Source organism: Panthera pardus, unplaced genomic scaffold (genome assembly GCF_024362965.1).
Source record: "Panthera pardus isolate Hobbes unplaced genomic scaffold, ASM2436296v1 HiC_scaffold_13, whole genome shotgun sequence".
Taxonomy (NCBI): Eukaryota; Metazoa; Chordata; class Mammalia; order Carnivora; family Felidae; genus Panthera; species Panthera pardus.
In genome coordinates this window covers 104,930,852-104,945,530 of record NW_026526688.1, presented here as the reverse complement: position 1 = coordinate 104,945,530, position 14,679 = coordinate 104,930,852, and the positions used below count along the sequence as shown (strand labels likewise).

General features: G+C 36.2%; 1 protein-coding gene across 4 annotated transcripts in view; it reads right to left on the bottom strand.

The window, feature by feature from the left end:
* SEC24D (SEC24 homolog D, COPII coat complex component) overlaps positions 1-14,679 on the bottom strand; it is a 105,946-nt gene that overhangs the window by 25,290 nt on the left and 65,977 nt on the right. For all 4 annotated transcript variants that reach the window (XM_019418468.2, XM_019418460.2, XM_019418477.2 and 1 more), the window contains exons 11-13: positions 9,314-9,438; positions 4,452-4,643; positions 3,775-3,868 (exon numbers count right to left, since the gene is read on the bottom strand). In XM_019418468.2, coding sequence (XP_019274013.2) covers positions 3,775-3,868; positions 4,452-4,643; positions 9,314-9,438 — 411 coding nt within the window. The remainder of the gene's footprint in view (positions 1-3,774; positions 3,869-4,451; positions 4,644-9,313; positions 9,439-14,679) is intronic.

Sequence of the window (14,679 nt, the reverse complement as noted above, 5' to 3'; positions counted from 1 at the left end):
TTCTACTCCCTGTCCACAGAGGGTGAGACTCTCACCTCTGGCCTCTTGTGCATAATACCCTGAGCAATTCAGCTGAACACCCACAGCCCTGGGCTTTCCAAAATTATTCTCTGCTCTCCCCCCACCTTTTGAGGAATACAAGCAATAAATACCATGTCTTGTGTTACAGAGTTACATCTCTTCTAGCACACTGTAAGCAACTTAGAAGTAGAAACAGTAGTCCTGACATGCCTCACAAAACATTTAATAAATCTTTCTTGATTGAAAGAACAAGTAAATAAATGATGAGGTCTCCTTAATATTTAGATAATACCCTGCAAATTGTCAAAAATGTTAGCTCTTTGCCTAATACTGACTTCAGGCAAGCATTTTAGTGCCCTTGTATACAAGGTACCCAAATTTAAGTCTGACTGCTTGTTGCCATAGAGGACCTAAAAAGATGATGAGATAGTATCACTGTCAGAGGTAGATAATCACACATACACCAGGTACACGTGTGCACACACACACGCATACACATTTTGACCTTATTTTGAAAAATTTGTCTTCATCCAAACCTATAAAGCTGCTACAAGGCAGAAAACACAAACTGCAGACACACTCCAATTATATTACAGCAGTTTCTGCTCTTGTACAATGAATTATAATGACCCAGAATCTTTCTGGCAGATGCAGGGGAAACTTTTTCATTAATCTTTTTTTTTTTTTTTTAATCAACTATCTATTATTTATAGAAAAGTTTTGAGGAAACAGGGGCACCTAGGTGGCTCAGTCAGTTAAGTGAAGGACTCTTGATTTTGGCTCAGGTCATAATCTCACAGTCGTGGGATTGAGCCCCACGTCAGGCTCCACGTTGCATGGACCTGCTTAAGATTCATTCTCCCTCTCTCTCTCTCTGCCACTCCCATGCTCTCTCTCTCTCTCTTTCTCAAAAAAAGTGTTGAAGAAACAGATTAAAGATACATATACAATGGAATCACCAAAGCAAATGTAAAGAACTAGAAATCAGGAAGGTAGTCATGGAAAGAAAAGAATTAAATTTAGAAAATTTACCCTAAGTATCATTGGTATCTTTTTTGGTAGTTGAGGCTAGAAGAAACATTAAGAGTTAGAATGCTTATAAAATCTGACTCTAGGAAACCAGCCAGTGAATCTTTCTACATGTAAGAAATTGATTCATATGCAATAATATCTTCATTTAATGTTCTACACAAGGAAGAAACTGTCTTCTTAGTGTTTGCTCTTAATTTAACCATTAATGAAAAGCTTAGGGCAAGATGTTAAATCATGGTTAAGTGAAAGCATTCCTAGTACAAAAGTAACATACAAAGTTGTACGGGGCAGGTATGGGTCAGGCAATTTGCTGGTGAGTTAACATAATGCGAGGATGTCCTCAGAGACTGCAGAAGGAATCATTCCTTGTGCTGGTAGTCCTCAAATACGGATGATCAGTAGAACAAATTGAGGAGTTAATGAATTAGAATCTCTAGGAGTGGGGCCAGAAATCTGCATTTTAAAAATGTAGCCGCCCTTTAACACATGACTCTGTGACTCCTTAGTTGAGGAGTTACTGTGTCCCTTACCCTTGCACAGGGCGGAGCACCATTCTGCTCTGCATGAAGACATGTGCTGGTGGAACAAGGTCTGCTCTGCCAGCAGGCACACGACAGCAACTGCCACCAACATGATGTCCAACAGTGTCACTTTATAGGCAGTTCCCTATCTTTTTAATAAGACAATTCTTTACCTTTTATAAAGATAGTTCTTCTACTTTGTAAGAAGAATGCTACTTACTAACTTTGATATTTGTGAAGTTATTCTGAGTTGCTACATTTAGATATGAATTCTTCTCATTTTTAAACTTCACTGTAAAAGTATACGTTACTCTAACAAAAGAATTGCAAATACAACAAAAAATAACATGCAAAAGATACAAAAATCCACCGGATGAAAGGAACTGGCCTCTGCTGCATGAGCACTGAGACTGCTGACTGCTCCAGCTGTGGTGAACGAGCAGTCTCAAAGAACATTACAGTTATTACCAACACAGTGGGTTTGCAGTAATGCATCATAAGGAACATCACATTTTGGACACATGCAATGCATGTAGGCAAATTTGCTTTACCTATATTTTTCTTTCAAAGCTGCCTCTAGACCTCTTGTGTACTGCCAGTGTGAACCCATTGTTACAAGACAGTATTATTCCCTTTCAGAAAAAAAGGGGGTTGAGCTGGGATTCTGAACTTTGGTGCTCTAGAAGACATGCCCATATTCTCCTTTCCACTCTACTGTCTTAACTGATACACTGGCTTATGGATATCCATTCATCTTTCCTCTCAGGCACTAGCACATGAATACAATTCCCTGTACTAATATCTGAGAGTAGAAAAACTCATTGGGCCATGTACAATGATCATAAATCAGGAAATTTACATGGCAGTTCTAGACACCTTACTGGAAGAGAGAACAACAACAAAACACTTTCAAACTGAAATAGAAAATATTTGCTTTTTGTAATGTGGAATAAAATAGGAATTCTCAAGTCTTTCTGTAGTTCAACCAAGATCACTGTTGGTTTCGACTACATGGACCTAACATGTCCAAATCACTTTATGATGTAAAATTTATTTTTAATTTTATGTTAAATTGACATGTATTCTGAGGCTTTTTGAGGGACATCTGCAAGAGTAAATACTCTGAAGATCAGAAAATCCAGGTAAGAATCAGCGTACTAAAACCAAACCACAATGTTTAGACACAAAATTTATGTGGAAGGGTTTCATAAATTCAGTTTTATGGCATTACTATTGCTGTTATTATTGCTATTGTTATTACCAATAGCCATTATATTTTAGAAGTTAATTTCAATTTAACTTTAATAATAAAATTAAAAAATAAGTTTTTAGGAACTAGCTATGCAGGCTAAAGTGATCTGACTCTTGTGCTAAGGTAATAATGATGAACAGTCAGTACCTGTCAATCATTTTGCCTTCTTCAGATTGCTGTTTTTATTACTATGAAAATGGCCAGAGTCATTAGGGCCCAGCTCCCCAAGTGAAGACATGGCCAACCTCGCATCTGCTTTTGGCATTCAGCAATGCCCTGTGTGGCATTCACATCTGTCACTGTCAGAAGCCTTGCCCTTGCATGTTTGAAAACCCTAAGGAAGGAGAGGATAATAGGGGTATTTTCCCCTTCATATCTGGTAGTTCTGATACTGCTGAAGTATTTTTAAAATAGATCATATAGGGCACCTGGGTGGCTCAGTCAGTTAAGCATCCAACTTCAGCTCAGGTCATGATCTCACAGCTCATGAGTTCAAGCCCTGCGTAGGGCTCTGTGCTGACAGCTCAGAGCCTGGAGCCTGCTTCCAATTCTGTCTCCCTCTCTCTCTGCCCCTCCCCTGCTTGCGCTCTTTCTCTCAAAAATAAACGCTAAAAAAAAATTAAAAAATAAAAATAGATCATATAAAGTTCATATAAAAGCCAAAGGGAGGAGCTAAACTGGAAATACTGACAAAATCAGTTACTCAGATGATAACAGTTCTGGAATGTAAACGCTGGGAGCAATCCATGATTTTGGCCATTTTCCTCCTGAGATTTGTAGGGAAGTTTGGAATGCGCCTCTAGCAAACTACATGCTCTAATGAAGGCTGTAATTTCTTTCATAGATGAAACTTCCTGTGTGTGTGTGTGTGTGTGTGTGTGTGTGTGTGTGTGTGTGTGTTCCTGGTTTTAAAAATTTATTTATTAGCAATTAAAAAAGACTTCTCACCTTTAGCGCTTCCATGCCAGCCTGGATGACAGGAGCAAAGACAGTCTCATTCTCATTAGAGTCTGCAAACATCTCTGGAATCTGGTCCAATAAACTGTAATAAGTGAATGAGTAAAAGGTTTTAAGTGTTAAGCATATTTGTAATAAACTTCAAGAAATAAGGCATTAACATTTCAAGTCTGAACACATACGGTTTTATTTTATGCGGAACACCTATGGGTGACCTTCACAGGTCATCCCTAAGGGAATGATATCTTGATATGTTCTGGAACCAAAATTTATGACTTATTTGTAACATTTACAAAAGCACAATCTTTGTAAATATTTTTTCACTATTTACATATTTGACCTCTTTGACCATTAATTCTTGGAACAGTAGCTATATCTTTAGCTATTACCATCATCATTGAATAGACTCATCAATATGCAGAAAATATTTCCTTTGCATAACTTTTTTAGCAAAGAGAAGGGACTGGTTGAGTGTATGAAAAAAAAAAAAAAAACTCTTCCTTCTAGATACTGGTGTACATTTAAAATAGAACTAACATAAACGACAGAGTTTTACAATCCATACATTAAAACTCCCTTGCTAATGCCAAAACAACATGTGATTGAATCAAAATAATTCAGAACAGATACCTGATTTTTATCTAAATTATAAAATACTTGATATTTACTTGTGAATCACAGATTGGGATTCTTGATAGTTGACAAGGAAACCATCCAACAGAGGAACAAAGACCTCTCCAACATCAGTCACCACCATCATCTGAGGCTGGGCCAAATTACTCTTTACATTAAAGAAATGCAGCACTTTGTTATATGTGATAAAACCAACTCGGATTGCAGAAGTTTCTTCTTGCTCTTCCCTATGAGAAAAACACAGTGTTTGAAGTTCTTTCATATATTTATGAGACATGTTTCTATCCGAAATTCAGTAAGTATACCTTCTATAAAATAAATGGAAGACATGTTTAAAGTTTTGCTGTTAATGAATGTTTACTGTATATAAACAATACTGAGTCACAGTAGGGGGTGGGGGATATTACAAAAATAAGTAAGCTGATAAAGGAAAAAATTCTCAAAATTCTAGGCAAAAAAAAAAAATCAAACAGATATGAAAATACTTATTCTTTAAAATATTTCTTTAAAATATTTATTTCTTTAATATATGTATGCTCAATCCATAGCAATTACAAGATGTGCTTTTTTTTTTTTAATAAACAAGCTAGGCTTATTACATTCTTTATAAACAAAGTTCTCTCAGAAGTCACAACAAGGTCAGAAGAACAAATGGAACATCTGAAGCAAGAGAAAGGCACATTCAGATTACAAACAGGATAGCTATTTTTATCAAGAAAGGACTTGCTCCTTCTGTGTGATTCTTTTCTTACAGATTCTAGAGAATCGCAATAGAAATTGGACTAGATTTTGAGAGCTATATGCCATATAAACATATAATGTAAATATATTTAAAAAGTCACATATATGAATTCATGATATAATTCTAATTAAGTAAACATTTGTGATGTCATGGCAAGACAATAAAAATAATAAAAACTCTAAAACTGTATTCATTTTGAGAGAGGGAGACAGTGCACATGCAAGCACGGGGGTGGGGGGGCGTGGGGGGGGTGGGGGGAGAGCAAATCCCAAGCAGGTTCAGTGCTGTCACCGCAGAGCCCAATGCTGCTCCATCTCAGGAACTGTGATGTCATGACCTGAGCTGAAATCAATAGTCAGTCGCTTAACAGACTGAGTCACCCAGGCACCTCAAAAAGTAAATTTTTTAAAGAAATTCAAGATAAGGCCTTAATCTTCCTGAAAAGAGTATAAGGCATGAATGTTTATTTAAGTCTACACTTGAATTGAGTGGTCTAAACTCTCTTTAATGTTTACCCAGGTTTCTCTTTGTCTCCCTTCCCCTCCCCCTTCCAACAACACTTCCTGATTTTCATTGGTGTATACAGCAGTGCTCAATGACATGACGGCCACAAAAGATACATGCCGTTTTCTTCGATCCTTAGATATCAGTAAAACTTATTTTGCTTAGGGACAATTTTTTTTTTAAAAAAGAACCTAGTATGCTCAGCTCCTAAACTTTGTACATGGCATAGTTACTCGAGTATGAGAGAAAGGAAAATAAAGTACACAAATGAAAGTATCTGAAGTTCAAATTGTTGATCCCACTGCAGACTTCCCAATTTCAGCAGAGTACATGATGACAAACTATTGACTTTAAACTCTTTATTTCTTCTCTACTTCCTTTGCTAATTGAAGGTATTTGTTCTTCATTGTGGCCTTCACGAATGGGTGGGCAGTTTAAACAGATCCTCATAATCCGTTCCAAAAGTACTTGGTAAATGTTTATATTATGGACTCTTAGAACATTTTCAGAAATAGTACCTAATCCTTTGTAACTGCACATACACAGACTTATACACACACACACACACACACACACACACACACCCTTGAATATCCTAAACTGGATGATTTCATGCAACTAACCATTATATGATACTGTACTCATGTTCTCCCTGCCCCCCTATTCATTAGAATTTTACTCTTTAAGACCAAGCACAGATACTCTTCCTCTCTCAAACCTCCCCTGATGCTACCAACCAGAAGTTATTTCCTCTTCTAAATTTCTACAAATCATTCTCACTGGGTTCTTAGTATATAGTACCTGTTAGTTAACATAGCATGAATCCTTGACTATAAATCAATGAAGTCTCAAAGTTTATGCTCCCTGCTCCTGAAGGGTCTAGTATAACGCAAAGAATTAGAGGTTTGCTCAGGATGATTATCGTGAAGGTGAAATGCTGTATTTATTTAGGATGGCAAGTTAGAGCCCAGATTGATAAACTGATTGTATGCATCTTTTCCCAACTCCTGTTTAGTGATGTCGCCTTGCTAGTTTAAAATCAGCATGGCTGGACATATTTTACACCACAGGAATGAGCAAACATTATAGTAAAGGCTTTATTTATTTGAGATCCAGTTTACCAGAGCACCACTGGTTAAGCTCCCATTTCCGAGTAAACCTTTTATTACATAAGGTGATAAATGTCCGGCAAATCCCAAGGGCATTTATTCTCTTTTAATAGTTAAGTTAGAGTCAATTAGGGCAAAAGACACAAAAGAAAAATTACAGAGAAGAGTCTGGATTGCTATTTCCCATTGGATTTGAACATTTTCAAGTGATGGGAAAGGAGTATCCTGGGATTCACAGGGTTCACTTAAAATCTAAATTAACATTTTTAAAAACATCCAATCAGAACATTTCACATTATTGCAAAATATTATAACATGTTTTCATGGGAACATATTTGTTTCAATTTGAGAAACAAAGAACTATCTTAAAATTTTCTTTTCAGCAGTATAACTGCCTTGTTAAATCATGACCAGAAGAAAATGAAATCTCAGCCTCTCCTTCATATTAATTCTATGCAAATTTTATAAAGGTATATAAGGGATATCACAGAAAACAACATGTGTTTCTTCTTCTGTTTTTCAATTACCACTCCCCTCAACACTTGTCCTTATTATTTTAATGGAATGAATCCGACAGCAAAACTGAAGATGTTAGTAACTGGATGAACTAGAATATTCCAAAGTCAAGCATTTTGAACATTTTTGCTACAGGAGCATTAAAAACAACAAGAAAAAACCCGATTGCTTGATCTGAACAACAGATAAGATATTTCAAATCTTTTCTTTCCTATTTCAGAGAAGTCAGACAGAAATGACATCTGGCAAAATCAAAGATGTAAATTCAAAGTTTAATAGTAAAGAATGGGGCCTTTACTTTTCAAAAGATCAGCTAAGAGATGAACATACCTTACACAATAATCAAGACTTATACTGTGCTTTAAAAACACTATTTGGCATATTACCTGGTTCAAAGAAGTAAATCAAACTGATGGCTATCTTACAATAAAAAGTATAAAATTATGTATCTACAGATCCCAAAATAAACTTTGGGGAAGAAAAAAAGCAACCAGATTTGTTTTAAAATCGTTTTATTGTTTTCTCCTATCTTTTTGCTGAAGCCACAATCTGCTCTCCAATGAGATATAAGTCATAATGACATCTCAGGAAGGAGTGTGATTTCATTAACTCATATCAATAGGTTATACACTTCATATCTGTGTTGAAAAGCACTGTGTTGAAAAGGAGCTAGGGGTTGGCAAGGTAACCATGAGAATAGCATAGTCTAATTTAACCAGTTTGAGAGAAGGGAAAGAGAGAGACACCATTTCCAGAAATGATAGTTTTCTTTCATATGAATCAAGCTCCAACTTCAGATTTAGAATTAGAACAGCCCTGTGAGAGAAGTCTATTATAAAGTAAGTCCTATTCAGCAGAAAGTCCACAGTTCTCAAGTATCCGGGAGAATGAAGTAACAGAAACTAGAGTCACAAAGTGTCAGCAGGCATCACATGCCTTTCTTATGCCCCATCTTCAACTTGCTCCCAGCTCATTCTTCATTTTAGAATTCAGTTTGAAATCACCTCAATGTTTTTTAAACATCCCCAACTGCTTTTCCAAACCATCCTTGAGAATATTATGACTTTAGCTTCACAGATACAAACAAAACTACTCCTGGGAGGTCCAGAGTTCATTCATCTGAGCCTCACATGCACCAGTGCAGCAGCCACATGTGGAATGAATATAGAGGAATGGACACCCAAGGACTCAGGGAGCCCTAAGGGCTATGGATAGCCCATCCCTCAAAGCATCCCTTTTCAGAACAGAGATCATTCAGGAGATACGGAGTGGGGGGGGAAGATGCTGAGACTGGTATAGACACTAGGTTTCAGATGATATTTCTTAGACTCTTTTATTTTCTTAAGCATGTCTCCTCTCATAAAGGAAGACTTTCTCCACTCCCAGGTCTCCTTACTGGATGGCAGCTCCCATCTTAAATAACTAGTTTGTATATTATGAAAAATAGCCATGTTTGCTGAAATACCTTTCCACCTTTCCTTTTGTGTACTGCTCCCTGTTGTGGCAAGGAAAGTGATCTACCTTATGCTTTAAGTCATAGGACCTAGAGGCAGTAAAGTGACAAAGGGGTTTGACGGTGTATAATACAGGAAAACAGGAAATTTGCCTAAAAAGCTACCACGTCTGCCATATGACAATGGTACAGTTTCCTGGCACCCCTTAGAACTCTACCTACCACATGTCACAACTAGCAGTTTCCACTGAAAAACCAGCCCCTTTGAAAGTGGACAGCAGACTTCCAAAGTCTTTCCCAGCACACTGTTGGGATTCTCCTTATAATTAAAATGTACTCAGAATGTTGTTTACCATAGCATTAATTTTTATCAGTTTGTTTCTTTTGCTTTGCACAAAAGATAACTCTGACTTTTTAAGGACTCAACGAGCTGGTGGCTGTTTAATTTAGAAATACTTAACCAATGTCCTCATTAGCAAAAGATATCCACGGGGCATTCAGCACTTGCTTTCTGGCCAATAAATTAATTCAGTAATATTGTGCAAATTAGAAAAATAATGGCAGTTCCCTTACTTTGGAAGTTTTTCCAGCACAGTCTTCAGTTCTTCACATATGAGCTTCACAAGTCCATTCTTGATGTTACTATATGAAACATCAATCATGAAGATAAAGGCTGGTGGGTTGGGAGGCTTATTTTTCTATAGGAAAGCAAACAAATCACATAAATGTAATTAAAAAGTATATACATTGCATAATCAAATTAAAACACTCAAACCCTTGAAGATATCATCAAACTTTTCATTTAATATTTTAGGATATAACATCTGGGGAATTAAATCATTTTTTAGAACACAGTCTCTGATGCTATAAAAAAAGATAAAAGCTGTTTGTTTTCCAGGGTACGACCTGCGACACTGTATTGAATTTGGCAGGATTATGATATCTAACAGTGAAGCTTCATTTTTGTAGCACCCTGAAGACTTTCTCACTACAATTACCCAAGGGTGAGTACAGTCTAGTGACCAGCCTTGCTTACAACCCTCTCCTTCTAAGAAGAGGTGTGTCTGGAAACTTGACAAATTGTGCCCCCAAAGAATACATACAATAATTGGTATTTGTCTTGAAACTAGTAGAATTTCATTAACTGGATCATGCCATTTTCAAATCTCTTCCTTTGTAAGCTCTCTCAGTTTTAAGGATATGAAATTGTATACTAAAATATAATTGTATACTTTAAAATTGTACTATATTACCAAATATTTACCTATCCTTTACATATTTATGTTAAAAATAGAATATTGGGCCTTTTCTCTATCTGTTTCAAACAATCACTACAACATAAAGCAGCTGCTATATAAATGTTTGATAGTTGTTGGTCCCTTTACTGGCTGGTGTTCAAAGAGCTCTTAGGAAGCGATTATTCAGTTAGGTCTTACAAAATATTTAGAAAACAGCCTCAGGCAAATTTAGTGACTAAAAAAAAAAGAGTTAAGGTTAATTCAATTTTTAACTTTATGATAAATGACAAAAAATGTTCCAAAGTAAAATTCTTTTAACTATTATAATTATAAAATTAGATGATGATGTCTCCAATTCATCTACTGGTTCATTCTCTAGCCACTACAAGCTTAGAGGTAACAGCCTTCTAATAAAAGTCTACCATTTAAAATAAGAAAAGAAGTGCAGGACTTAAAAATCATCAACACAGAAGCTTCATTGTTTTGCCACATTCAAAATCAGGCCAACAAAGAAATGAAAGAACTCTACTGCTGTCTATCTGAGCAACTTTTTTGCAAATCATTCCTGATTCCCACCTAATCTAACTTATAACACAGAGTTACATTAATTTAAATCAAATAAAAATCACTCTCATTTCCATTAATTAAACCAAAGCCTCTTTGTGACCAACCCAAATGTGTGTTACCATTCTGTGATCTCTTAAGTTCAGCATTACTAGTTCCCCACTGAACAGTTTCCATAAATCTATGGAGTCCTTCACTGTAACTTGTTTTCTACATATGTGAAACTAATTCATCATTCCTCTAAATGATATTCTCTTCCAACATCTCTATCAATAACATCACTACACATCAATTCAAAGGCTTAAAAACATAAAATTAGATTTAACTATTCCTTTTCTTTCAACCACTGAGTCCCTTTGACTATTCTTTCAAAATGCTTCTTTTACATGTTTTACCCAGTCCTTACTCTTAACCATCCAGAAGCTTGTCATCTCATGCCTAGAAAACTCTAATGACTTCATTATTGGTTGTCTTTTTAATCAATTACTCCTTTTAATCCAGCTTGCTTTGTACAGTCAAGCCTAACAGGTATGGACTTTATAAAACCCTGGTTTTCCATGATACTTTACCAAAACCGCTCTGTTAAGGGTCACAGACCTCTTGACTGCAAACGAATGACTTTAAGTAAAATCCAGCTCTCATCCCTAACTCTCTTTTATCTATCCAATTTTAGGCATCATGGACCATTTTCACTTTTTTAGCTATCACAGCGCTGTGGTGTCATTTCCTCTCCCACTTTTCTGACTGCTTTTTCATTTTCTTATCTTCCTCAAATGATATCTTCTCTTTTGTTACCACCTGCTTTATCACAGAAATCTCTGTGCACCTCTTTTAACTAGCACCTCTATATAGGCAACTCCTCAAATTCTTTCTTATCATGGTCTCCTTTCTGAGCTCCAGACCAGCACTCCATTTAACTATAGCACACCTCCACATAAAGATCCTGTCAGCATCTTCATTCAGAATTTTGTAAGTAAGACAACATTTATCCCATCATATTCTTTACAGAAAGCATGATCCTCAAAAGTAATCTGTGTTTCAAATCTCATTTTCTCTGTGGAATTGTCCACCTTCCTTACCATCCATAACCAGTTAATTGTGAAGCTTTTCTGGTTCCAGTACCCAAATTTAGACCCTCATTTACTGTTTTTAAGATTATTTCTCTTTTTTATAGGAAGCTTTTTAAAAGATCTTATGTATGTATGTATGTATGTATGTATGTATGTATGTATGTATCTTTGAGAGAGATAAGAGTGAGCATGCGCATGTGAGCTCAAGCGAGTGGGGAAGGAGCAGAGGGGGAGGGAGGGAGGGAGGGAGAGAGGGAGAGAGAGAGAGAGAGAGAGAGAGAGAGAGAGAGAGAGAGAGATCTTGAGCAGGCTCCACCTCTAGCATGGACCCTGACTTAGGACTCAATCTCACCACCATGGGATCCTGACCTGAGCCAAAATCAAGAGTCAGATGCTCAACTGACTGAGCCGCCCTGGTGCCCCCCCAGTTGGATTCTTATTGTGGTAAAATATACATAAAATTTTCCACCTTTACTATTTTTAAGTGTACAGTTCAGTGGTATTAAGTAAATTTACACTGCTGTGCAACCTTCACCACCATCCATCCCCAGAACTTTTTTATGTTGTAAGACTAAAACTCTATGATCATTAAACAATGACTTACATTCCCTGGTCTCTCCAGACCCTAGCAACCACCATTCTACACTTCTACATTCTTGTCTCTATGAATCTGACTACTCTAGATGCTTCATATAAGTAACAAGTAAAATCATAGTATTTGTCTTTCATGTGACTGGCTTATTTCATTTAGCATAATGTCCTTAAAAGTTCATCCATGTTTTTAGCATGTGTCTACATTTCTTTCCTTTAAAGGCTGAATAATATTCCACATATGTATATACCACATTTTGTTTATCCATTTATCCGTGTATAGACTCATGGACTCCTACTCCTTTTGGCTATTATGAATAATGCCACTATGAACATGGGTGTGGAAATATCTCTTTGAGACTCTGTTTTCAATTATTTTGGGTATATTCTATTTTTAACTTTTTGAGGAACTGCTATACTCCTTTTATTTTCTCCTGCATGGACCACTGCATTAATTTTCCAATATCCTTCTGTCTCCAATCTCTTTCCTCTCATTATACAAACTGCTGTCAGAATAAATGGTCCAAAAGACAATACAGATCACAGTACCACTGCCTCTGAGGACAGGATGTTTACTGAGTCCTCAGAGTCAAGCACAGAGCATGGCACAGAAGAGTGCTCAATACTGCCAAATGAATGAATAAATGTATGGATGAAAGGATTAAGGAAACAACTTCCTCTTTACCTTTAAGGATCCTCATGACTTACTGAATTAACATAAATTTCTCTATGGCCTGGCATTTAAGACTCCCTATAATACCCATTTAACCAACATGTATAAAAACCAGAAGATCACAGCTATGATGCCAAACCCAGTGGAATATAAAAAGTTAGTCTGTATCTCAAAACAACTTCCCAGCTTTACTTCCCATTATTTCTCAATACACATTCCTTCAACTAATTTAAGTGTTTGCCATTTTCAAAACATTTCCTATCCAGAAGTCACAGTCTAATGGGTCTGGGCCAAGAATTTGGCCAGAAAAGTATTTTATTTGGCATAGTGTTTTAAAAAATATTTGAATATGAATGTGTTTTGGGGGAAAGGGAACATACTCTCCAATTATCCTAGTCCCCATACTAACTCCACGTCACTCATTTACAATACCGGCCTTGCCCCTGAAGAAAGTGGAGTAAATGGCAAGTCCTCTGCTTCTACTGACTATTTAGTTTTCTCTTTCATTCCCACATGTCCAGACTCTGCTCCTGGTATAACCAGCTCCAATATCACTTATCCCTGATCCTCCAAATCATACATTATCGCTTGTCTGTTTTGTTATGGCACTGTAATTATTTGACTCTTACAGCATTTATCATATTTGGATTTATATCATAATTATACACTTACCAGGTCTATATATGGGAAATATCTTGAAATCAGGTTCATTATCTTGCTAGCTTTGGTATCCCTCATAGCACATAACCAAGTGTTTTGGACATGTTAGGTATTCGTTAAATGTCACAATGAATTAAAATTAAGTGGAGGGGTACCTGGACGGCTCAGTCCATTAAGCATCCAACTCTTGATGATTTAGGCTCAGGTCATGATCTTGCAGCTCATGAGTTTGGGCTCCATGCTGATAGCATGCTATCAGCCTGCTTGGGATTCTCTCTCTCCCTCTTTCTCTACCCCTCTCCCTCCTTCCCTCCCCTCCCCCTTTCTCATTCTCTCTCAAAATAAATAAACTTTTAAAAATAAAATAAAATAATAAAATTAGGTGGAGAGATGATATCTTTATTTAGAAAAGAAAAAGGCTGGCTTGGAATGGGGTTTTATATTTCAGGTACACTTTGTATGTAGATATATTCTGTAAAATTTTATATGAAAAACTTAAGCAACAGAGCTGGGATCTTTTCTTCCAGGGGAGCACCATGGTGATTTTCTAAATAATTGCTTACAGATCCACCCTATACTGATAAAGAATAAGGACATGCCAACACAGTTTTCAGTCTGGCTCCAGCACTTTCTATGTGTGTGATTTGAGTATGGCACGTAAGAGCTCTAGGCCTCAGGTTCCCCATGTAATGGTGGTACTTGCCACATGGGGTCACTTGAGAACTAAACGAAACAACACATAAAAAGCACTTAGCACAAAGCATCACAAATAGTAAATATTCAATCAATGCTAATTTTATTATATAAAATTGGTATCAAGATAAAATAAAATTAATACGGAAAAAATGTAATTTTGTAATTCTCCTTTAAGTTTGTAGTTAAAAATTAGATGGCAAAATTAAATAAAACCTTTTTCATTGTCCAAATCCCTAAAGCAACTAATTATTATACATTATTTACATTTTTAATTATAATTAAATTTGAAGATACTTACACCATCTTTTATTTTAAACCTTATTTGGAATAATAAAAGGTAAATTAAGCTTACAAAAAAATTCTTCAAAATGTATATAGATATTTTTTATTTGGTTCCTTGCCTGCTGGGTGAAATTTCCCATCAATTAGACATCTGGAACGTTTCCA